General features: G+C 40.3%; 1 protein-coding gene across 1 annotated transcript in view; it reads left to right on the top strand.

The window, feature by feature from the left end:
• LOC120422191 (lachesin-like) overlaps positions 1 to 26,329 on the top strand; it is a 70,228-nt gene extending 43,899 nt beyond the window's left edge. The window contains exons 8-11 of the mRNA XM_039585572.2: positions 18,918 to 19,070; positions 25,372 to 25,458; positions 25,690 to 25,797; positions 25,896 to 26,329. Of these exons, the coding sequence (XP_039441506.1) occupies positions 18,918 to 19,070; positions 25,372 to 25,458; positions 25,690 to 25,797; positions 25,896 to 26,062 (515 nt within the window). The 3' untranslated portion in view covers positions 26,063 to 26,329. The remainder of the gene's footprint in view (positions 1 to 18,917; positions 19,071 to 25,371; positions 25,459 to 25,689; positions 25,798 to 25,895) is intronic.
• The last annotated feature ends 301 nt before the right edge of the window (positions 26,330 to 26,630 follow it).

Genomic DNA, 26,630 nt, shown 5'->3' with positions numbered 1-26,630 from the left:
GTGATTTTTTTTATAAAGGGCACCGTTTTCAAGTCAAGCCATTTTTAGGTAACTTTTTTGAAAAAAGTCGCAGTTATTCATTTTTAAAATTAGTGCCCATGTTTGCCCACTTTTGAAAAAAATATTTTTGAAAAGCTGAAAGCTGAAAAGCTGAAAATATTTTTAAAAGGGCCAAACGTTCAATATTACGCTCTTTTGAAATATTAGTCTTGATTTTAAGTTTTTGAAAATATTTTTTTTTCGAAAAGATCGGAAAAATCTACAAATGTTTCATATTTCAACCATTTGTTGCTGAGATATCGACATTAGAGAATCGTGGGTTGTTTGGGTGGGACTTAGAAAACATCAATTTTCCTGTGTTTCAACCTTTGAATGGCAATATCTCAACAACTAAGGGTCGTATCAACAAAGTTCAAAAAAGCAAAATATAGAAAATTTTCTCAGCTTTTCAAAAATAGTTTTTTCAAAGGTGGGCAAACATGGGCACTAATTTTAAAAAATGAACAAATGCGACTTTTTTCAAAAGAGTTACCTAAAAATGGCTATAACTTGAAAACGGTGCACTTTAAAATAAAATCACTATAATAATTTTTGATTGCAAATTCGATTTCACATCGATAACTTAAGTTGAAAAAATTTTGCAACGAATATTTCAATTTTTTGAAAAAAAACTGTATTGAAGTTTATATTGTATTTTTTTTGAATATTACTTTTTCGGATGAAAACATACACAAAAAGTTTTGAAAACTTATTATTTAGAGTATTTGAAACATTTTCATAAAATAAATCAATGATTTTACCATAAAACAAATAAAGTTTTAAAGGAAAGCATAAAATTTTCTGTATTTTACGTAGTTTTGGTAAAATTTTGTAGTATTCAGGAAGAAACACACTAAGAATGATTCGAAAACTTATAATTTTGATCATTTGAAAATTTTTCATGAAATAAATCAATGATTTTACCATGAAGCAAATAAAATTCTAAAGGAAAGTATCAATTTTTCTGTATTTTACGTAGTTTTGGTAAAATTTTGTAGTATTCAGGAAGAAACCCACTCAGAATGATTCGGAAACTTATAATTTTGAACATTTAAAAAAAAACATGAAATAAATAATTGATTTTCCCATGAAGCAAATAAAGTTCTACAGGAAAGTATAAAATTTTCTGTATTTTACGTAGTTTTGGTAAAATTTTGTAGTATTCAAGAAGAAACACACTCAGAATGATTCAGAAACATATAATTTAGATCATTTGAAACATTTTCATAAACTAAATCAATGATTTTATGATGAAGCAAATAAAGTTCTAAACGAAAGTATCAATTTTTCTGTATTTACCGTGGTTTTGGTAAAATTTTGTAGTATTCAGGATGAAACATACTCAGAATGATTCGGAAACTTATCATTTAGATCATTTGAAACATTTTCATAAAATAAATCAATGATTTTACCATGAAGCAAATAAAGTTCTAAAGGAAGGTATAAAATTTTCTGTATTTACGTAGTTTTGGTAAAATTTTGTAGTATTCAGGATGAAAACACACTCAGAATGATTCGGAAACTTATAATTTAGATTATTTGAAACATTTTCATAAAATAAATCAATAATTTTACAATAAAGCAAATAAAGTTCTAAAGGAAAGCATAAAATTTTCTGTATTTTACGTAGTTTTGGTAAAATTTTGTAGTATTCAGTAAGAATCACACTCAGAATAATTCGGAAACTTATTATTAAGATCATTTGAAATTTTTTGATGAAATAAATAAATGAGTTTACCATAAAGCAAATAAAGTTCTACAGGAAAGTATCAAATTTTCTGTATTTTACGTAGTTTTGGTAAAATTTTTTAGTATTCAGGAAGAATCACTCTCAGAATGATTCAGAAACTTATAATTAAGATCATTTGCAAAATTTTCATGAAATTAATCAATGACTTTATCATGCAGCAAATAAAGTTCTAAAGGAAAGCATAAAATTTTCTGTATTTTACGTAGTTTTGGTAAAATTTTGTAGTATTCAGGAAGAAACACACCCAGAATGATTCTGAAACATATAATTTAGATCACTTGAAACATTTTCATGAAAAAAAATCAATGAAATCAATGATTTTACCATATATTTCTAGTCATAAAATGAGGCATTTTTATTATTTCTGTAGTTTTACGTAGTTTTGTGATTTTTTTGAGAAAATAATGGAAATTTGAGAAGTTCACCATAATCCTGAGATCATAACGGAAATTTTGATGTATAATTTTATGGGTTTTGCTAACATTTTAGCAAAGTTATTGTATTTTTGCAGCGTAGCAAAAATGTTCCCGCTTGAGTCGCTTTTCGGAAATACACGCGGAAAAAAAGTTGCTCCGACTAATTTAGTCGTAGTAATTAGAGGATTGATCAAATCGAGATCTGCAAAGTTCTAGGCTCATCTGGAGATCCGTACAAATCTCTGGAAAAAGGAATCATCCAGATTGGTTGAGTTTTGGCTGAGAACCAGCGAGTTGAAGTTAGCGTTCCAACTTTTTTTCCGCCTTGGTCGTTCGTGTAAGTACGGGATGCCTTGGACGGAAAAGTGTTAAAGTATTTTTTATTATATGTTACCAATCGTGTCCGTGTTTACTGCAGGGTTCCTGGCCGATGATCCTTTTTTTTTAATCACTTTACTTCAGCTACATTTTTGACTTCTGACACCAAATGTTAAATATTTAGTATCGCAGACTTTCTTTAATATAAAACAATGTACACTTGTTCCGTTGTACTTCAACTCTGCTCGTCCAAGGACGAGCTCACCTTTATTAAGTATTTTCATGTCGGTAGATCAACTACCTCCCTAGTATTATTGACTACCTATCGACTTAACTTCATTTTATCTCCTAGATTTAGTCATTGCGTTTACCTGTTGACGTACATAAGTTTTATTGTCTTATATCGCCAAACAGAGATGGTAAATATGGGAAAAAGGGCGTGTTGTGGTTCAGGCCACAACAGTAGCAGCAGCCCTGCTGAAAACTGATGAGCTGCGTTTGGCGAGTTCCTGCGGCCGCGCGACGACTACTGGCTCGACGAAAAGAAGAAAACACAAAAAATCTACTTGCTGCTTTGTAAAGACGTGCTCGAGAAGACTTTGTTTAAAACTTTAATTATCCAGCTGATTTTCTTAAACTAGGGTACGTTATCCATTAGTGGACCCCTTTCCTATAGTGGACCCTCTGAAGGGTTTTTGATGAAAAATTCAATAAAATCACAATTTCAAGCGTGTTGTTGTCTACAAATCTTTTATTTGGCATGTTCAACATCATTTAAATCAATGTTGACTGATATTGAATTGTCTTTTTCACCAAAATAAGAGTTTTGAGTTTGACATCTGAAATCAGCCATGGCCACTAGCATTTTCACAACAAAACTGCATTTATATTTTATGATTGAATTAACTATCCAATCATTTTTAGACTGATTATTTAACTTCAGCAAGTTGAATTAATGAAAGTTTAAGGAACTTTACTAAAATAAAGCGAAGAACTGCTCATTTTCAAGCAAAAATTAGGGGGGTCCAATATAGGACAACGAAAATCCAAACTTGTCCAAAAGTGGACCCCTGTTAATTAAACCTTCAAAAATTAAGATGTTAAAAAAATTAAGTGTTAAAAGCACCAAAAATGCTGAAGCCGTAAAAAATATAATTAATGAAAACTATAGTCAATTTTACTTAACTGAAGCATCATGATTGCAGTTTAAAATGATATTTTATAATAAAAAATCAAGAACAAAACATTTTTTTTAAATAAACATGCGTGGTTTTATCAGCAACTGTAAACAAATCTATCTATAATATATTGTTAAGTTTCGGTCAACCATTTATGTAAATAATATAAAAAAATGTGCATCAAAATAACGTTTTTTAATTATTTTTATGTTTACAGTGGTTTTTGAAACGTTTTCTCTGATCTTTTTCGGAAATAAATGTGTTTAAATGTCTGTTAGGTTTTGTTGTTGTTTAAAGCCAAATTTGTTAACAAAACATATTTGTTTATGATGAAAAGTGAGCAAAATCCATCTTTTATTCATTATATCTATTATTAGACCTACACCATGCATCAAAACATCAAATATCAGTTATATTTGGTATAAAAATAACAGTTTGCCTATAGTGGACCCGGGTCCACAATCGGATTATGGACCCGGGTCCACTATAGGAAAAGGGGGTCCATAACAGGCAAAGACAATTTTTTTTTCAAGTGGCTATTTTTCTGCTTAAAAACAAGTAAACTGATGAAACAAATAGTCAAAATTGTTCAAAAGACTTCAGTTTTCATTGTTTTGTACAAAGGGTTATGAAAAAGTGCTTAAAATATTGAAAATTTATGAAAAATGTGCTTCGGCTCTACTAGGGGGTCCACTAATGGTTAAAATACCCTATATTTTTTGATTTTGTACTTGTAAGTACTCGCTACAATAATCCTGTTCAATTTATCTTAATTAGCTTTTATTTAGGCTGGGAAAAGGAGAGTTTAAAAGAGTTCAAACTTGTTCGGATTGAACGGAATAGGAGATAAACCATTAATGTGAGTGGAGAAAATGATTATTCTAAACTTAAACCTAATAAATGAATTCTTTTGTAGTTTTGAGCTGCACCAACAATAATTTGAGTCTGCTTCAAGAACCGGTTTCAATCTCGTCCGAACAAAACTCAAAAATTAATGATGAGCGGCTCCGAGGATGAAGGTTCTAACCTTGAAATAACCGCTCAAAACCTCAATTGTGCGCTGTGCGAAAAGCCGGTCGACGCCGATTCTAAGCTGATCTGCTGCGGAAAGTGCTCTCGGCTGTCCCACGCCAACTGTGCGGGTCGTACGGAAGATGTGGAAGAAGTTTCGTGGATTTGCCAGACGTGTGCGGGCCAGGCTGACCCAGACGGCGATGGCACGGACGACGGTAACGGCGCCGGCACGGGCGACGGTGACGGAAACGGCGACGGCGCTGGGGATGATACAGACGTCCTTAAGGACACCAGATACCTCTGGAACGAGGAGCTGCAGAAGAATGCTGAAAAGCAGCATAAAATGGATCTGGAAGTGATGCGCCGGATCAACTTACGGAACTATGCGCGGGAGTTAGCACGGCTGGAAGAGAAGCGGCAGGTTGAATATGAGCTGGAGTGCAAGATGCTGGCAATGAGAAAGGCGGCCGATGAGAAGATGCGTAAAATGAAGGAACTCTTGCAGCAGCAGTACGGCGTAGCGGATGATAAGAAGTCGGCGGATGAGGCGCAAAAACCTGTGGTCAAAAAGCACCATTCCAAGGCAGATAACACTGGCGCTTACCCGAAACATTCCACTCCTGTCAATCGCTCCGATAAACTGCCGAAGCAACCACTTACGCCACTACGGAATCCGGAAGTCAGGCCAGGCAATGGATCAGGAGAAGGCGCCGGCAAAGGCTCTGGAAAAGGTTCAAAGAATCCCGAACCTGCCCCTCACCCTAGATTTACGCCGAAACCTTCGCCGGTACTCACTCCGGAGCCATCGGAGCACGAAAGTTCTTCCGAAGACGATGATGAACAATCGCTCCCGTCGCTACCTCCACCACCCGAGGAGTTCAACCAGACCGGGCCGCAACTAACCAAGGCCCATCTCGCGGCACGAAAGGGTCCGTTCCAGAGGCTGCCAACCTTCACCGGAAAGCCGGAGGACTGGCCGATTTTCTACAGCAGCTGGCGCAACAGTAACCTGGCCTGCAACTGGTCGAACCTGGAGAATTTGGGCAGACTGATTGACGCCATCCAAGGCCCTGCGCTCGAGATGGTAGGAGGCCAACTGCTGTATCCAGAGATGGTTCCGACAGTAATTGAAACGCTGAAGAACTTTTACGGAAGACCGGAACTCCTGCTTCAAGCGTCGACGTGATAGCTTTTCTCGACGAAGGTGCATCGTATTCGCTCCTGGAAAGAGAAGTGGCCGAACAAATCCAGCTAGAAGGAAAATCCCAACCGATCACCCAACGGAGAAAGACTCGAAGTGTGTTACTGTTTCAATTGCGGGACTAAACTCAAACAAGAAGTTCTCTTTGAAAAATGTACACACGGTCGAGCAACTGAAGCTCCCGGAACAAACCCTGGAGTACTCCGCTATAGCTGCCAAATACCAGCATCTGAAGGATCTGCCGGTAGCCGATTACCGGAGTGGCGCTCCAAAAATCTTGATCGGACTGAAGCATCTCCACGTCTACGCTCCGTTGGAGTCCCGTGTCGGCAAAGCTGGCGAGCCCATCGCCGTGCGCACGCATCTTGGCTGGACAGTGTACGGTCCCCTGCACGCAGCTGACTTGGAACTTCACGAGCTGCTGAAGAACTACTTCGTCCAAGAGGAATCCGGTGTCCAAGTGTCGTTGCTGCCGGAATCCGCAGATGATCGTCGCGCTCGTGAGATTTTGGAGGAATCGACTGTTCGAGTAGGTGACCGGTACGAGACTGGACTTTTGTGGAGAGCTGATCAACCCCAGCTTCCGGATAGCTACCCCATGGCAGTCAAGCGAATGAAAAGCCTGGAAAGGAAGCTAGCCAAGAACCAGCAGCTGCAAGAAAACGTGGCCAAGCAGATCGAGCAGTACGTCACAAAGGGGTATGCGCACAAGCTCACTGCGCAGGACGTGGAAGACGCTGTACCGGGCAAGGTGTGGTATCTCCCCTTGAACGTGGTGCTAAACCCGAAGAAGCCAAACAAAATCCGTTTAGTCTGGGACGCGGCGGCAGCTGTCCAAGGAACGTCGCTGAATTCGGCCCTTTTGAAGGGACCGGACCTCCTCACGAACCTGCCCGTGGTGCTGTACCATTTTCGAGAGCGGCCGATCGCCTTTGGGGGCGACATTGCTGAGATGTACCATCAGATCCAGATCAAGCGGAGCGACAAGCAGTCCCAGCGTTTCCTGTATCGCGACGACCCCTCTGCACGGAGAAAAAAGAGTTCCCAAAATCGTGAACAAGTGTTCATGAAATTGGGAACCACGAACAAAGTGTTCAAATCTCATGGTACGTTTTTGAAAAACGTACCATGAAATTTGAACACTTTGTTCGTGGTTCCCATTTTCATGAACGCTTGTTCACGATTTTCTGAACTCTTTTTTCTCCGCGTGGCCCCCCGCAAATCTATGTGATGGACAGGGCAACATTCGGTTCAACCTCGTCCCCATGCTCCGCGCAGTATGTAAAGAACAAAAATGCGCGGGAGTTTGCCGACAAGTTCCCAGATGCAGTAGAAGCGATTGTCGACAAACACTATGTCGACGACTATTTGGATAGTACCGATACAGTCGACCAAGCAGTTAAACGGGCGCGCGAAGTTAAGATGATCCACGCGGGGGCCGGGTTTCATATCCGGAGCTGGGTTTCAAACTCCGCGGCTTTCCTGGAACAGTTGGGTGAACCAAGGACAGAACAACTCGTCAACTTCACCTCGAACAAAACCACCGACACTGAACGAGTCCTAGGCGTCGCTTGGGACCCCAACGAAGACGTGTTCGTGTTTTCAAGCAAAATGCGCGCGGATCTGGAACCGCTAGTCGTTGGGGAGCAGCTTCCGACGAAGCGACAGGTGGCTAGCTGTGTCGCAAGTTTCTTCGACCCCCATGGATACTTGGCCCCGTTTACCATTCACGGGAAACTCCTTCTCCAAGACTTGTGGCGCTCGGGCTCCGGCTGGGAAAAGCAACTTGACGGCGAACACACACCCAAGTGGAACCGGTGGATAGCAGTAATCCCTTCAATCGACGATTTCAAAATCCCTCGCTGTTATTTTTCGTCAGCGGGGCCGGAAGATCGTGACGGGTTACAACTGCACATTTTCACGGACGCGAGCGAGGTCGCCTACGGGTGCGCGGCCTACCTGAGAGCAGTCATTAAAAGTGAACCAAGGTGTGCGCTCGTCGGCGCGAAGACGAAGGTGGCGCCACTGAATAACCAATCCATACCAAGGCTGGAACTAGACGGAGCGGAACTCGGTTCGAGACTTTCGGTGGCTATCAAGGCGGGCCACTCACTACCGATCACAAAAACCGTTTTTTGGACCGATTCCAAGACGGTGTTGGCCTGGATAAGGTCGGACCATAGGAGGTACAAGCAATTTGTGGCGCATCGCATCGGGAAGATCTTGAGTCGGACGTGCGTCGTGGAGTGGCGATTCATTCCCGGCTACATGAACATCGCGGACATACTGACCAAGTGGAAGACCAGCCAGCCGTTGGACCCCAAGGGCGAGTTCGTCTGCGGCCCAGATCTGATGTTTCGCCCAGAAACGTACTGGCCTCAGGAAGAACCGGTAGAAATCAACCCAACTGAAGAGCTCCGAGCCGTCCACCTGTTCCACGAGATTACGCTGATCGAGCCTGTTGTTGACACAACTCGTTTCTCGTCCTGGAATGTTTTGATTCGAACAATAGCGTGCTGCCAACGTTTTGTTTCGAATTGCCGCAAAAAACAGCTGGGCCAGCCGATCGCAACGCTGCCGTCAACACCGAGTTTGCTGAAAAAAGTAAACAAAACGATCGCGGCAACGGTGACGCCACTCGAGAGGGAAGAATTCTGGCAAGCAGAAAACTTCCTGTGGAGAGCAGCACAACACGAGGCCTTCCCCGACGAGGTCAAGACGCTGCTCAAGAACCGGGATCTGCCGCCCGAAAGCTGGCATCGTCTGGAACGCTGCAGTCCTCTGTTCAAGCTTTCTCCGATGTTGGACGAATACGGCGTAATCCGGATGGAGGGAAGGTCCGCCCACGCCGAGTTCCTGCCGTTCGAGCTGAGGTTCCCCATCATTCTCCCAAAGAACCATGACGTCACCAAAAAGCTGCTGATGTTCTACCACCGGAAGTACGGTCACGCGAACCGCGAAACAGTGGTCAACGAGATCCGTCAGCGATTCTACATTCAGAACGTGCGTACGGCCGCGCTGCAAGTTACCGAACAGTGCACCTGGTGCGAGGTCTACAAAAGCGAACCAAAGGTCCCGAGGATGGCGCCGCTACCCGACCAGCGACTTGTGCCGAATAGACGGCCGTTCAGTTTTGTCGGAATCGATTATTTCGGCCCCATCAACGTCAGCGTCGGACGGCGAACTGAAAAGCGGTGGGTGGCTCTCCTGACGTGCCTCACTACCAGGGCTGTCCACATGGAGGTGGCCCACAGCCTGACCAGCCAGTCTTGCATCATGGCCATCCGTCGTTTCATGTGCCGCCGTGGGGTTCCGCTGGAGTTTTTCTCGGACAACGGGACTAATTTTCAAGCGGTTAGCAAAGAACTAGGCCTGCAGGGACGGCAGATTGACATCGACTGCGCGGAGGCGTTCACGGATGCCAGGACGCAGTGGCACTTTAATCCGCCCTCGGCTCCCCACATGGGTGGGAGTTGGGAGCGCCTTGTGCGGTCGGCCAAGGCGGCGATGAAGGCACTCGATGACGGTAGGCGCTTGACCGACGAAGTTCTGCTGACCGTTCTGGCGGAATCGGAGGAAATGATTAATTGTCGCCCGTTGACGTACTTGCCCCAAGCGTCCGCCGATGCCGAGGCCCTAACTCCGAACCATTTCCTTCGGGGATTTCCTTCGGAAGAACGCAAGCTGGAATCCGTTCCTGTCGATCCTGCACAAGCGCTGAGGGACCAGTACAAGAGATCGCAGCAGCTGGGTGATTTGCTGTGGCAGCGCTGGGTGAAAGAGTACATTCCAACGATCAACAAGCGAACCAAGTGGTATGGGGAATGCCAACCGATCGCCGTCGGGGACTTGGTGTTCATCACGGACGCGAGTAACCGGCGCAGCTGGACACGAGGAATCATCGAGCAGCTGATACATGGACGAGATGGAAGAATACGCCAGGCGATGGTGAGGACCAACAAGAGCGTGTTGCGGCGTCCGGTGAGTAAGCTTGCGGTGCTGGAGCTTGGCGGTAAATCTGACCGAGGAACCGAGCCTGGACCAGAGTTACGGGCGGGAGGTTTGTTAGCACCGCAGTCCGGATTAGGCGCGCCAGACTGTAGCAGCAGCCCTGCCGAAAACTGATGAGCTGCGTTTGGCGAGTTCCTGCGGCCGCGCGACGACTACTGGCTCGACGAAAAGAAGAAAACACAAAAAATCTACTTGCTGCTTTGTAAAGACGTGCTCGAGAAGACTTTGCTTAAAACTTTAATTATCCAGCTGAATTTCTTAAACTATTTTTTTGACTTTGTACTTGTAAGTACTCGCTACTATAATCCTGTTCAATTTATGCTAATTAGCTTTTATTTAGGCTGGGAAAAGGAGAGTTTAAAAGAGTTCAAACTTGTTCGGATTGAACGGAATAGGAGATAAACCATTAATGTGAGTGGAGAAAATGATTATTCTAAACTTAAACCTAATAAATGAATTCTTTCGTAGTTTTGAGCTGCACCAACAACAATTTGAGTCTGCTTCAAGAACCGGTTTCAATCTCGTCCGAACACCCGTGAAATTGATCAATTTTCTTAAATCAATTCTTTAAAATAACAACATAATAATTATTTCATTCAAAACGACTTTTTAAGTAAATATTATTACACAGTAAAAAATGTGTAAATTTGGAAGCTGTAATTTTGGAAGGTTGAATATTACCTCTTTTATGATGTAATTTTAACTCAATTTAGACTGAAAAAGTGACACTACACCTTTCTAGTGGTAAAACTACACATTTTCAGAGGTAAAATTACACAATTTTTCTGACATAAAAGATGTACCCCTTCCCAGATGTAATATTAACATGTTTTTTTCCTGTTTAGTTTTCAATTGAAAATCGTGATATGAACCATTTGAAGAATTGTTAGATAAACATACATCAACATGAAATTGATTCAACATTTACTAAGAAGTGAATGCTGCGAATACTTAAATGATGTTAACAAAAATCAGCCAAATAAGAAAAAATATTCTCGGAATTTTTTTTATAAATTTTATGTAATTCAATCAAAACATGTTGACTGAATAAGTGTTTTGTGATTTTTTTAATTGCCCAAATAAAAAAACTGTATTGTTTTATTTTTAGAAATCAATTCAAAACAAACATTCATGTAAAAATAACATTCTGTGATAAAAGTTGTCTTTCCTTTTCCTCCGGTCAATGGTATCACCGGAGGAGCAGAATAAAATTGTTCGGCAAAATAAATTCCATCAGAGCAAAGAAAAATATAGAGAAAATAGATTGCTTTTTTCTTGATATTTTAATTAACAGATTTTCAATTATTCTTCGGAAACTAACTGAATTTAGCAATATTTTCATTCGTAGTAATACCAATTTAAATGTTATTTTATTTAAAATTTTATACACCCAGAACTGGACATCGGTATACGAGAGAATAAAGAGCACGATTCGGTAGTAAAATGGTACTGTGTGCGGACTGAGAGAATAAATCTCGAAACTACCGAGAGTTCTTTACTCATGGGTTCATCTTCAAAAAAAGTTCATCTATCAAAAAAAAAAAAAATACCGGTACCGAGACTCGAACCCAAGACCTTTGGCATATTGAACCGTGCCTTTGCCGTATGAGCCACCATGGTTCGGTGACTAAGTGGCGGTCATTTGTCCATATAAGCCACACAGCTAAAAATTTAGCAATCCAGTTGCGTGTAAAAGGCCTGGGTGTAAAATAAATATTGCATTATTTTATGAAATTCTGTCTAATATTACACCCTGAAATATGTAGCCCATCAGTATGGGAAACCTACTTGACCGAAATGTCAAGCTCGTATATGCGTTTATCCTTACAGCTTTTCTTCAGTCTGATGGCCGAGTGAGCTAAAGCGCCAGTCCTAACTGTTGGTGCCGGGTTTGAATCCCGTAGGTTGCAACTTTTTTTTGTGTTTGCTAAAAATGTACATGCAGTGTGTAATATTAAGTGTTTTTTTTTGACGAAGGTGATGTGCAAGCTTTTGCATGCGATTTTTTGCTGGGCACTCAATAAGATGATCTGTTTCAATGAACAAATGAACACGCGAGAGGACTAGCTGTGTATACTCTCGCAAAATAGCACTTTCCTCACGTTTCTTTTCGTAAGGACTATCCTCTCGTTCTTTAACTTTGGGTGTAGACATAATTAATTTGGTTAATTCAAGATTAAATATTTTTTTTATCATTAAGCCGCATTCAAAGAACATTTGTGTCGCTCTTTGTGTGCATGGGGTGATTGGGCATAATAATTGAATAACGCTATCAAAAGTGCAGTGCTTCTGGGGACGCGCAGTCCTGTTTTTTCGTGATAATTTTCGTCTCTTTTGTGTTGCTATTTGTGTGCATGGGGTGATTGGTTTTATGTGAGTAGGTTTTATGTGATTAGGTTTTATTTTTTATGTTATTTTCTTTCTCTCCATTTCCTCAGTTTGATTTGCGATGCCTTTCCGTCGGGTCGTGTTTTTTTCGCGTTCGTCGTCGGTGTGTTTTTCGTTTTTTTTTTTCGCGTGCGTGTATGTATGTAAAGGTGCGGCTGGCTCTGGTTGTCATCGATGACAATTGAGCCAGTCTGATTTGCGATGCCTTTCGGTCGGGTCGCAGGGTTTTTTCGCGGTGTTTTTTCGGTGTGCAATAACAACAAAACCTTATCATACCATTTCAGCTCGATAAACATCGTAACTCGTCGTTCGCTTCGTTAATCGCACTAAACATGAATCATGTAAAACTCGTAAAAACATCTCAATTGAAAAGTCAGACTGTTAAATCCTTCATCATTTATTTACAAATAATTTTGATTCTATCTTTCCACAGCCGGCTGTCTAAGATTAAACCATTTCAATTAAAAGTTAACTGCCAATAAACGGGAAATGTCTCATCTGCAGCATCCGATTGCTTGCCTTGAGAATAAAACATAATACCTTTCAACAAACTCTATGATTTTGGGTCGCATCATCATCTTCTATGATGAATCCTGACCAAACACCCTATCCTACTAACAAATATTCAGGTTCCTGGCGCTTGTGGTGTGTAAGCACAGAGTAAATCAGCTGCCCTAGTAGCAACTTGCGCTAACTAAAATTCCCGTCCCTTAAAATCGAGATCTACAAACTGACATGGCGGGCGCCGTTGGTGGCCAATGACTGTTACCTATTCGCAACTGATCTAGCTTTAGCAATCATGGTGTTTTATCTTTTCAGCGCATTCATACATGCTGTTGATAAGGGAAACACCACTTGATAGTCGAAGTCTATGATCAGTAGTGCTGAAAGGATATTACGGTTCTGTTCAGCAACGGAGGGGCAACCATGGGTGATCTCTCATGCTCATGCTCATCATTTAGTCGCATTCAAAGAACATTTCAGATTTTTTCTGAGTCCTGTTTAATTTTCACGATATTTTAGCCACTAAGCCTAGTTATAATGAAAGTTATAAACTAACCATAATAATTGTATAACTTTTTGTGGTAAAATTTATAAATGGACTCAAAACTGATAATCATCTTGGTTTCAAACCCCTTCGGCGTACGGTTTCCATCACATTGGCTCCAACAAGGCAGGAGGCGTTTAGATGAAGGCATCTACGGAACGCAAAAAATTTCCTTCCTTCCCACATTTGTGACGACAAGCACCGGCAACAGCCACGCATATCCGTCCTTGCGTTACGCGTTGGTTGGCTGGGGCTCGAGAGGTGATGGTGATGGGGGACGAGAAGGGCAAAATAGCAAATTGGCGACTAAGCGTAACGAAACAAAATCAAACGGATGAAAATAATAAGCATGGCGAAAATCTGATAACGAGAAAAATTGTGACAAAATCATCATCTTGTTATTCAATCAAAGTAAAGAAATCCAGAAGGAAAAGGAGCGCGTGCATTCACTGGAAGGAGAATATTTTCACTCAATGTTTTTCGTGTTATTTTTTTTTCTTTTGGCAGTTTCTTAGCTTGGAAAAAAGGACCTTCAAGCTTCAGCTCCATTCAATCTCCCAGTGACAGGGTTATAACGAGGGCAAATTACGAAGGATTCATTATAATGCTTCCTTCAACCAGAACAAAGGCAAGTGGCTTGTTGACACACAAAAATGAGGCTGTCTCTGCTTTCGGGCAGCCAGGGTTTTTGACATATTACGACGGGACGACAACCGGACAGGGAGAACAATGGGGTACTTTATCTGTACTTCCTATCGGCAAAGCGAACCACTACTTTCACCGGACGGATTGACATTATCTTTTCCTCCCATCACTGGCTGGCACTCGTAGGTGAATCGTGGATCTTGAGACCAAGTGACGACGTCAGTGATTTTCCGGAAAGAAAACTTTGATAAATACACAACAGGAAACCTGTTAACCTTTGACACTAGGTAATAGGAAAATTCCTTCAATAAGTTCTCAGAACATGATAAAGCCGAGTTATGCGGCCTTGTGACATGCAACGGATTAAAACAAATCGTTTTAAGTACCTACGTTTGACAGTTCTCGTGCTTCGATTGGAACTTTTGATTTGAGTTGTCCGTCCTCTAACAAACCCTAGGTGCTCTACTCGAGATAACCGAGAGAATTATGCACTCGAGTTCTATCCAAAGTAAAGTTCATCCGTGAGCAGCATGAGCATGAGCATGGTTGCCTGCCAATGAGCTGCTACTCCGTTATTGACGGATCAGCTGAAGTTACACAATGAACCAACCGATGATTAGTGGGAGCTAATCATCCTCACTGTATAACCCCTGAAGATCTCTGCTTCAAGTCAATACGCGCGCCCCCCCCAAGGAGATGCAGTTCAACAAAGGTAGGAATGTTAGTCCGATAGTTGAAGTTGCAGACTCATCAGACACAGAGTTTGTCGCTCTATACCTGTTGACACCGCATGAGACCGTTAAATCCACAGCATCTCCTTCAAGCATCACGGGAAGTGGGGGAATTGTGTTAGTAGGGGAAGGAAAGGGAAGGTCAGGATTCATCTTGGTAGATGATATGACCAGAAAGTGAAACATAATCGTTGCCTTCCGAGCTACGACGCTATAAGAAGGACTTTTCACATCTTACCGCCGGCGTGCCATCCGAGCAACGATGCTATGGGAAGGACTTTCAAAATTAAATGTTATTGTATTTATCGATTTATTCGGCGACGTGCAATTTTAAATAGATCAGGGAAACATAATCGTTGCCTTCCGAGCTACGACGCTATGAGAACGACTTATCAATTCCTCAATCGCGATTTTTCACTTCTACCGCCGTCGTGCCATCCGAGCAACGATGCTATGGGAAGGGCTTCCAAAACTAAATGAAAGTGAATATACACACGACGACGTGAATCCCTTTTTCAATGAAATCCAGAAATCTCCACCACTTTCTCGCGGATTCTCGCGCGCGTCGTCACTTACCGATCCCCCCGACGAACACCACACGACTCAGTAAAGTAAAGTAAAGTAAAGTAAAGTAAAGTAAAGTAAAGTAAAGTAAAGTAAAGTAAAGTAAAGTAAAGTACTCAGTAAAGTAAAGTAAAGTTCATCCGTGAAAACAAAAACTGCTGTCGAATCGATCCAGAGACCTTTGACAGACTAACTCAATGACTTAGCCACCTCGGCCACCACAGCTTGGTGGTTGGAAGTCTGTGTACGACCCTTGTTGGAGATTTACTGTTTCAATTACCGAATGAACTCATTGTTGGTGTTAGTTGGTAGCATTATTATTTCGAATTTAGCATTGAGCTCTCCATGAATTTTAGTGGAGCGTATTTTGGGTGTAAGATGCTTTTCCTGAAATTAGTCGTAAAAGTCTTTGACTTCGAGATAAAGTTGTGATGTACCGTCAGTGGGGATGACATTGGGTCATTGGGTGAGATTGGGTCAAAGTGATTTTTTACGGATTTGAAAATTTCTCAGGTTTTTCTCAATGAAATTGAATTCTGTTAAAATGGTTGTGTAGGGGACATCTTAAAATGACTTAGCTGAAAAAAATTCGTTCATACAACAAATCCTGTCATTCACAGAAAAAAAAATCAATTCTCGTAATCGTGAATCAAGTTCACGAATGTGAGAACCACGAAGGAATTTATTCATGAGTATGGTGCATTTGCACCATAAACGTGCATATATTCCTTCGTGGTTCTCGCATTCGTGAATTTAATTCACGATTTCGAGAATTGATTTTTTCCGTGTTTTGGCAGCTAAAGATGAGGTACGTTTTTGGCCAAAAATTTCATCTCGAGAAATCAACTTTTTAATATTTTTGCTGGAATTGCTCGAAAAGTACTTAAATGTTTGAAAATCTCTACATCAAACATTACTGCATGTCAATACGATTCCCTCGAACAAGAAACACTGTTGAATGACTTATTTTTACCATTTTGTAGTATTTGAGCTTAATTTTATTTTCATTCGACCAAATGTCACCCCCTCTAAGGGGTGAGATTGGGTCCATTTTCAAACGATTGGCATTTAAGGTAGAGTTCATCAAATTCCACCATATTTTGGGAAAATGTTTTTAAACGATCTAAGAATAATTCTAAGTTAAAAGATTTTTGATTTTATTTAAATTGTTTTTGTTACTAAGAAATTACGAGTGGCGTATCGTTTTTTGACCCATAGTCACCCCCACTGACGGTATTGGACGAAATTGCTTAGGTTGGCAAGCCCAATAACTTTCTAGAAATGGAAAAATATTGCTGAAAATATTCCCCTACAGTTATATTTTTTGAAACACCCAAAGCGTGGACAATCCTAATTTTTAATGCTGATATCAATTTTGCATTTTTTGTGCACAATTGAGGTGGAATGACACATTTAAATTTCGTCGTTGTCGCGCTATCTTGTCCCACGTGCATCTTGAGCCAAATTGAGTTAAGAACGCCACCTCACCTTTTAAACTTCACAAAATTTGATTTCAATTCTGCGATATTCAATAAAAACCGAAAAATGCATTGTTGTCACTCTTCATATAAAAGAAGTTTCAATCTTGATGTGCTACCTTGACGCACCCTGAAAAGGGATTTCAGGTCAGAACGCATTTGACACACGTTCAACCAAACTTAGGGATGATTCACAGATTTTTTTTTAAATTTATTTATCAAAATATTGATTGAACTTTCTACATCAGGTGCCAAGAAGGTTTTAGTGACCGTAGTTCGTCGTGTGTCTTGGAATGGTCAACCAAACAAAACGTGTTTGCATTTGTTGGCGGTGGCCAACGGGAGGATTCATCCGATTTATTAATCACAGTCCGGCGAAAATAAAACAAAGCTGTTTGCATGTCTTAGTCGGTATATTTGGTAGATTAATAAATTCCTTCAGCGGTAAAAAACATATATTGTTTAAAAAATAGCAACGAAAAAACGAAACTATTGGCACTACGCCCCCCGGGGCATGGCCTTCCTCTAACGTGGGATTTCTGCTCCAGCGAAACCGGGACCGACGTTTTACTTCACCATCCGATAGAAGCTCAGTGGATAAGGCGGGAATCGAACCCGCGTCTCATAGCATCATCGGGATCGGCAGCCGAAGCCGCTACCCCTGCGCCACGAGACCCAAAATAGCCTTCTAAATGGAAAAACGAACTTACGTTTTTGCTCCCTAATGCATTCGGTGGCCAATCGGCAAATCGAGCTTGGTTTGGCTGAACTCATGATCATCTCTCATGGTTCAACGGGTTTTAGGTTATGTAATTTCACATAAAGCTAATTGAGGAAAAAAGTGCAAAATTCACTAGATTTAACCCCAAGTGGTTGCACTGAACCAATTACCATTCTGAGAACAGAAAATTAAGGTAATTAGTAAATTTTAAAGATAATATCGCTGTGAAGCAGCACATATCAATTTCACTTCTGCTTCTTAACCAATTCGGATGACTTTTGGTCCAGCGCTCAAGTCAGTTTGACAGTCGAATGCAGGTGACGTTAAGCGCTTCGGCGCGTAACACCATTTTTCTTGCTCCATTTTTTGTTTATTGATGTTCAAAATTAAAACGTGTTTTTCCGGAACTTCAAAAACCGACGTGCGACAAGATAGCACGAAAGCGTCGATTTTAGCTTTTTTGCATTATTATAGTTTTGCTTTATTTGAGTTTTATAAGTTATCGAGTCGCCGGGAACCGTAGTGTAGGGGTAAGTGTGGTTGCATCTCACCCAGTCGGCTTGGGTTCGATCCCAGACGGTCCCGGTGGCATTTTTCGAGACGATATTTGTCTGACCACGCCTTCCGTCGGATGGGGAAGTAAATGTTGGCCCCGGTATAACCTAAATGGTTAGGTCGATAGCTCAGTCCAGGTGTAGGAGTCATCTCCCTGGGTCCTGCCTCGGTGGAGTCACTGGTATGCAGTTGGACTCACAATCCAAAGGTCGTCAGTTCGAATCCCGGGGTGGATGGAAGCTAAGGTGTAAAAAGAGGTTTGCAATTGCCTCAACAATCTTAGCCTTCGGACAGTTATTTTCGAGTAGGAATCTCGCAATCGAGAACGCCAAGGCAATGCTGTAGAGCGAATAATTTGATTTTTTTGGAAGTTACCGAGTATCAAATAGTGATAAAGATTTTAAAAGTTGATTCACACCGAAACTAACGGGCTTTTCACCCATTCAGTTTAATTAAAACCAAAATTACAAAATCAAACTGGCAAATCAGAACTTTGCCATTGCTTCGCCATGTGGCACACATCATGTCACATCAAATGAAACAAGGTTCAAGCCCCCCGAAGTTACAGCGTTATTCCACAGTGTAAACACAGCAACAACATTTGAAACATTCTAACGACCTCGACGAGACCGTCAACGACCGATGCCTGTCGCGTCCTGTCGTATCGTGTAATGTCACCTCAGTGAAATCGAGCAGAAATATTACTGTGCAAACTGTGCCACGCAAAACTGCAAACATCATCTCAAACCAAACACACACACACTCACAACAGAATCCAGTGTAGAAGTCAGTAGCCCCCCAACCAGTAAACTGCCACTCACTGGGGCTGTGTTTGTTCTCCTCTTCTCATCTCCACCCAGGCAAACGCTTTGAACCGTCGACGCACGAAGCCAGCAACTACAAGGTGGTGATGAAGCTCACAATCAATGAGGTCGACATCGGTGACTTTGGCACCTACAAATGTGTGGTCAAGAACTCCCTCGGCGAGACCGACGGATCAATCAAAGTGTATCGTAAGTATCGGGGGCTGACGCTTTCCATTTAGTATGTGTTTGTGTGTTTGCATGCCAATTGTATGTGTGATAACGTTAGTGTGTGTAAATCCAGCTGAAGATGCAAATTTTACATTGAAACTTGTATAACTTTAAACGAACGTGGCACAATGTAGGTGCTTAGAGCCTTAGTCTGAGCTGCAATACTATGGGAAGAGGCTCTTGAATTACGACAAATAAGCTTGGATCATTTCGATTTGAAACTCAAACGGCAAATCTAACCGCTGACTTACATTCCGAGCAACAATGCTATTTGAATAAACTAATAAACACACATTTCACACAAAACAAGCATTTCTATTTCATCACCGCAATTTTGTCCGCCATCTTGGATCTAAAGAAATTCAAAATTAGCGTAGTTTAGGGACCATATCCGAAGTGGAATATTTCCGAGGCTTTCGGATAATCGAGTCTGGACTTTAACTATTGTTTATCATTTATAAAAAAAAATAATGCACCATGCATATTTATGAGATAAATGAAAAATGTAGCCTACATGGAGACGCATGGTAAATCAACTTTGAGTCGAAAAAAGGAACTGTTGGAGCCTTTTTGAGACTTTGCATGGATTTCAGCTCAAATTCAATCGAAACTAGCAAAACAAGTTGCAATTGTAACCAGCTACTCCTTTTGTGGTACAAGCTCGAATTAATGAACAAATCTTTGCCCGGTACGAATCGTCGCCCCAGGACACATGACTTTTGTCGTCCGTACCGGGGCTCGATTGTGAGGACTGCTAGCTGTGCTTTCGAAATTGTTTAATAACAAATAAAATCATACACATATCCCACCGCCCAACTGGGGCAATTTATTCTCCTCGTTTGGTAATCGGCTTCGAGGGGCCCATAGCAAGGGTTCACAGTTGAACCTGACGCACCACCACCACCTAGCGGTGGACCCCCCTTGGAGTGGAAAATAATTTTCTCTTGCCATGCTTTGCGGCATGCTCGGGGTTTGGTTTGCTGCTGATGCTGCACCACAATGTATTCGAAATATGCTCCGAATCTCAGTTATGCGTGAGATGCTAGGAAAGAGCAACCGAGCATCAGGAGGAACGATCCTGGTGGACCTTTGTTGTGCCATTGCTACTGCTGCAAACCCCAGAACAAGGCATCCGGAAGGAAGTGTTTCTCTCGGCACTCCGAAAAGGGACCCAAACACACAGCCAAATGGCAGATTCTAGTTTGTATGACTCTATTTCCTAGAGCTTTGCTTGTACTGGCTGCCGGAGCTTGTTCCATTCATATTTATACCTCCCTGGAATGAAACTTGATTTGTAAAGTATAATAGTGCTCGTCCTGTAAACACAGTTCGTTTAATGTTGTGAATCTGTTATTCCTGGCTTATTCGAAGCATGTCCCTTCTCCCTTGAAAATGTGGCTTGTGCGAAGGTGGTTATGAATTTTAAGTGACGCAAACAATGGAATGAACTTCTAAATGTGAATTATATCCCACAGTGGCAAACGGATTCATATTCACACAGCTTCAGCTGTCAGGCGGACAGAAAGTTGGAAGCGTTTTGTCCCTGCAATTTCCATTCTTCTCGGGTATCCATCAGAGAGGACGAATAAATTCGAATTATGAATGGAATTACTCTCAGACCGATTGTTGTATACAGTTGAGTGTCACACTTTGGAGTCAAAGTGCACTTTTTTTTTTTTTTTATTTATATTTATTCAAATTTCTTTTCCATGTACATTCATTCAGTTAAAATATTATTGAGTGTCCAATCACAAACGATGACTTTTCACCTCAATTTTAAATACTAGCAACTTTCATTTATTCATGAAATATTGTAGCTTTCGCTATTCAGTGATTTCAAATGTAGGAGGTCCTACATGTACAAAAGGGAAAAGGGATACCTTAAAACTAACTTATAAACTATATAAAGAGCGGATCAATGCAGCTGAAGACTGCAATGATTTTTGTCGAAATGCATCAATTATCTTATTGGACATAACATCCAAAGTGTCAACTTCGGCTAATTGATGAAGTTCACTGGTGCTGAACCAGGGAGGAAGTTTCAGAATCATTTTCAGAATTTTGTTCTGAATCCTCTGAAGTTTTTTCTTCCTGGTTAAGCAACAGCTTGTCCAGATCGGCACAGCATAAAGCATGGCAGGTCTGAAAATTTGTTTATAAATTAACAGTTTATTCTTGAGACAAAGTCTAGAATTCCTGTTTATAAGTGGATACAAACATTTAATATATTTGTTACATTTAACCTGGATACTTTCAATGTGATCCTTGTAAGTAAGGTTTTTGTCAAAACCAAGTCCAAGATATTTCACTTGATCCTCCCACTTTAAATTTACCTCATTCATCTTTATAATGTGATGACTTTTTGGTTTAAGAAAATCAGCCCTTGGTTTGTGAGGGAAAATAATAAGTTGAGTTTTTGCAGCATTTGGAGTAATTTTCCATTCTTTCAAATAAGAATTGAAAATATCCAAGCTTTTTTGTAATCTTCTTGTGATGACACGAAGGCTTCTGCCTTTGGCGGAGATGCTTGTGTCATCAGCAAAAAGTGATTTCTGACATCCTGGGGGCAAATCAGGCAAGTCAGAAGTAAAAATATTGTATAAAATTGGACCCAAAATGCTTCCTTGAGGGACGCCAGCACGTACAGGTAGTTGATCAGATTTGCTATTCTGATAACATACCTGCAGAGTACGATCCGTCAAATAATTTTGAATAATTTTCACGATATAAATCGGAAAATTAAACCTTTTCAATTTCGCAATCAAACCTTTATGCCAAACACTGTCAAATGCTTTTTCTATGTCTAGAAGAGCAGCGCCAGTAGAATAGCCCTCAGATTTGTTGCTTCGAATTAAATTTGAAACTCTCAACAACTGATGAGTAGTTGAATGCCCAAGGCGAAATCCAAACTGCTCATCAGCGAAAATTGAATTTTCATTAATGTGCGTCATCATTCTATTAAGAATTATTCTTTCTAATAATTTACTAATAGATGAAAGCAAACTAATGGGCCGATAGCTTGAGGCTTCAGCAGGATTTTTATCCGGTTTCAAAATCGGAATTACTTTGGCATTTTTCCAACTACTGGGAAAATATGCCAAATCAAAACATTTGTTGAAAATTTTGACCAAGCAACTTAAAGTTGCTTCTGGTAATTTTTTAATTAAAATGTAAAAAATGCCATCCTCACCAGGGGCTTTCATATTTTTAAATTTTTTGATAATAGATTTTATTTCATTCAGATCCGTATTAAAAACTTCATCTGATGAAAATTCTTGTTCAACAATATTCTGAAATTCTATTGAAATTTGATTTTCAATAGGACTCAAAACATTCAAGTTGAAATTATGAGCACTCTCAAACTGCTGAGCAAGTTTTTGAGCTTTTTCCCCATTAGTTAATAGAATATTATCACCATCTTTTAAAGAAGGGATGGGTTTTTGAGGTTTCTTAAGAACCTTTGAAAGTTTCCAAAAAGGTTTGGAATAAGGTTTAATTTGTTCGACATCTCTTGCGAACTTTTCATTTCGCAGGAGAGTGAATCTGTGGTCAATAACCTTTTGCAAATCTTTTTGAATTCGCTTCAGTGCAGGATCACGAGAACGTTGATACTGTCTTCGGCGAACATTTTTCAGACGAATCAGAAGCTGAAGATCGTCATCAATAATGGGAGAATCAAATTTGACTTGGACTTTAGGAATAGCAATATTCCTAGCATCCAAAATTGCATTAGTTAAAGATTCCAAGGCTGAATCAATATCAGCTTTGGTTTCTAAAACAAAATCATGATTTAAATTATTCTCAATATTATGCTGATACCTGTCCCAATTAGCTTTGTGGTAATTAAACACAGAACTATTGGGTCTGGTAACTGCTTCATGAGAAAGTGAAAAAGTTACTGGAAGATGATCAGAATCAAAATCAGCATGAGTCACTAAAGGACCACAATACTGACTTTGATTTGTCAACACCAAATCAATTGTTGATGGATTTCTAACAGAAGAAAAGCAAGTTGGCCCATTCGGGTATAAAACCGAATAAAGACCAGAAGTGCAATCTCTGAATAGAATTTTACCATTGGAATTTACTTTTGAATTATTCCAAGATTGGTGTTTGGCATTAAAATCACCGATGATCAAAAATCGAGATCTATGCCGAGTAAGTTTATTCAAATCCCCTTTGAAATAATTTTTATTTTCCCCAGTGCATTGGAATGGCAAATATGCAGCTGCAATCATAATTTTCCCAAAAGAAGTTTCAAGTTCAATGCCCAAACTTTCAATAACTTTTAACTTAAAGTCACGTAACGTGCTATAAGTCATACTACGGTGGATAACTATTGCAACTCCACCGCCATTTCGATTCATTCGGTTATTAGTTATAACTTTATAATCTGGATCACTTTTCAAATAAGTGCCAGTTTTTAAAAATGTTTCGGTTATAACAGCAACATGCACGTTATGAACTCGTAAAAAGTTGAAAAATTCATTTTCTTTCGCTTTTAAAGAGCGAGCATTAAAATTCATAATATTGATGGAATTACTTAGATCCATGATTAAACTTCAGGGTAAGAACAACATCATTCGCAAATTTTAATCCAATCTGGATTGCTTCCATCATGGATGTAGCATTACTCATTGTTTGAATCAAACCAAACAGTGAGTTTTGCAAAAAAGTCATTTTTTCAAACGTAACATCGCCGAGATCAGAAGATCCCATAGCGTTGCCAGCAGAAAAATTTTCAAATGAGATTTGAGGTACCTGCCCAATTTCAGAAAGATTGGTAGAGGATTTAAAATTCGTGGATGAACCCGAAACGACGTTAGCATAAGAAATGCCATTGTTGTTACCTAACTTTTCCACGGTAGGGGTATTTCTAGAATTGTTCGAGTGAGACAGCACGAACGTTTGATTTAAAGATGCAGGTACAACCTGACTTTGAGAAAATTTCGGTTTGGATTTCGGCTGATGCTTAGCACGAGAATCCAAAACCTTTTTTCTGATGGGGCAATCCCAGAAATTTGATTTGTGATTTCCACCACAATTTGCACATTTAAATTGGGTGACTTCTTTCACGGGACAATTGTCCTTGTCGTGAGAAGAATCCCCGCAAACCATGCATTTTGGAACCATGGCGCAATGATCAGTACCGTGACCGAATGCCTGGCAACGCCGGCACAGGGTCAGATTCTGGCCATTACCGCCATGTTTCTTAAAATGCTCCCACTTTACCCGTACATGGAACAAAAACTGAACTTTGTCCAAAAGTTTCAAATTGTTGATTTCATTTCTGTTGAAATGAATCAGATAAAATTGTGAAGTCAAACCAAAGCGAGAAATATTCCCGTTTGATTTTTTCTTCATCGGTATTACTTGGGATGGGGCAAAGCCAAGCAACACCTTAAGTTCGTTTTTGATCTCATCCACCGACAAGTCGTTGGAGAGACCTTTCAAGACCGCCTTGAATGGACGAGCATTCTTGGTCTCATACGTGTAGAAATTGTGTTTGTGGTTTTTCAAATAACCAACAAAAGTTTGGTGATCTTGTAAAGATTCCGTCAACAAGCGACATTCTCCTCTTCGACCAAGCTGGAACGAAACCTTCAAATTGCAAGTTTCCTTGCAATTCTTCAGTTGCGTTCGAAAGCTGGCCAAATCGGAGACGGAAGTCACTACAATTGGCGGTGCCTTTACTCGTTTCTCGACGGCAGAAGGCTCAGTACGAGGAGAAGGTTCCTTGTCATCAGTTTCGGATAAAACATCGAAACTGTTTGTCAATGGAATTGGAGGATTGACCTCACATTCAGAATCAGAATCAGATCTCAGAAGAGGCTGTTTTCTTTTTCTGTTTCCGTTAGCCGGTTTAGCGTTCAAACGCTTCACCGACGTAACGACCAAATCTTCAGAAGATTTGCGTTTACCTTTGTTTTGACGCATTTTGCAAGCAAAGTTCTCTTAAAAAGATGGCTTCGTTTGTAAAATACAACAAAATTTCAGGCGGGGTTAGTCTTGAAAAGACTGTTTAGAATTTTGGAAAATAACTCAGGTAGTCTTTAAAAAGACTGTGAATTTTGTTTTGAAATAACTCTGAGCTTAGGTAGTAAAAAATACCGCAGCTCTAGTGTCCGTTCACCACGAAGGTTCGCAAGACACTCAAAAAAGTGCACTTAATTTGCATGAATGACTTGTGAATGTGTTACCAACGAGCCTCTCGTTGGCGTCTAATTTGTTGGTCGTAATCATTGATTTTTTGTCTTCTTTCGTTGAACCATTCTTTCAGACATTCCGTCGACCACCACAACTCCCACTACTCCTCCAACAACAACCACGTTGCCAATCACAACGGAAACTCCGTACCGTAAGAACCGTAAGTATTTCAAGTACACGGATAGATATCATCAATTATTCCCGTTTTCGCTAAAGGGACCATCCACAAACCACGTGGACACTTCTCAGAGAGCACAAGAAAGTGCAAAATCCTCACTTTTTCGACACGGCAAATGTCAAACCATAAAAATAATACCCAAAGCTAATTCCCCAACAAAACCTTGGACAAACAATTTTACCTAAATGAAACTTCACTTTTTTCCTTCTGCAGACAAAAACAAAATCTATCGGCCATTTGATGAATACTCGTCATCGTCTAACAAAATCCACATGAGTGACAGCGGTGAGCTGCGAAATATGGATCTATCCAAAGATAAAGGTAAATGAAGCTTTGCTGTTTGATTTATTAACCTAATTATGAGGCTTTCTCCTCATACATATTCTTTTCCATTTACAATTTACAATTTCCCTTTCCAGATCGAGACCGCTACAGGGAAAACTCCGCCAATCTTGAGGATCAACGGGAAAAGGAAGCGTTTGTCGATAACGACACAAAGTCGGACGCCTCCGTTGGGCGACACTTTACCGCCCGGATGGACTTGACTGTACTGCTCGCGTTGCTTATGATACATTTTCTGAGGTGATTTAATCCACGGATTGAGTCGTAGGTGCAGTAGAATTAACACACACAGGAATAAAAATCCATGCTAAATAAAGAAGAAAAAACTAAAGAAAAAAAAATATAATTAAAATATTTACTTGATCATAATCTCGTCAGATGCAAAATAGAGAGAAAAAAAACCAGATTAGCAAATCAAAATATAGTGAATATTGAAGAAAAGGATAAATGCGACAGGCAAACTTCGAGAAGATAATGTTATACAAATAAAGTCAGACAAGTTTTGTAATAAAATAAATCATTGTTTGTTCTTACTATAATCCGAAAACATCCATTTACTTTTTATAATATAAAGCATGCATACTAGAATGTAACAAAAATGACTATTATGTGCAATATGAGACTTTCAGTAACACCGTAAAGATTAAGTAGAGGTCATCCATAAACCATATCATTAAACTCAAACCACCCACATTAACGACCACCAGGTCTTTTGTGGTCTCTTTTGCAAGTTTCTGCTCGAACCTAGGAGTCCAAAGGCTTGAATGGGGAGAGCATCCAAACCTCTTTATACTCCAAGGAACCTTCCAACC

This window comes from Culex pipiens, chromosome 2, assembly GCF_016801865.2.
Source record: "Culex pipiens pallens isolate TS chromosome 2, TS_CPP_V2, whole genome shotgun sequence".
Classification (NCBI taxonomy): domain Eukaryota; kingdom Metazoa; phylum Arthropoda; class Insecta; order Diptera; family Culicidae; genus Culex; species Culex pipiens.
This window is presented reverse-complemented; position numbering and strand designations above follow the sequence as displayed.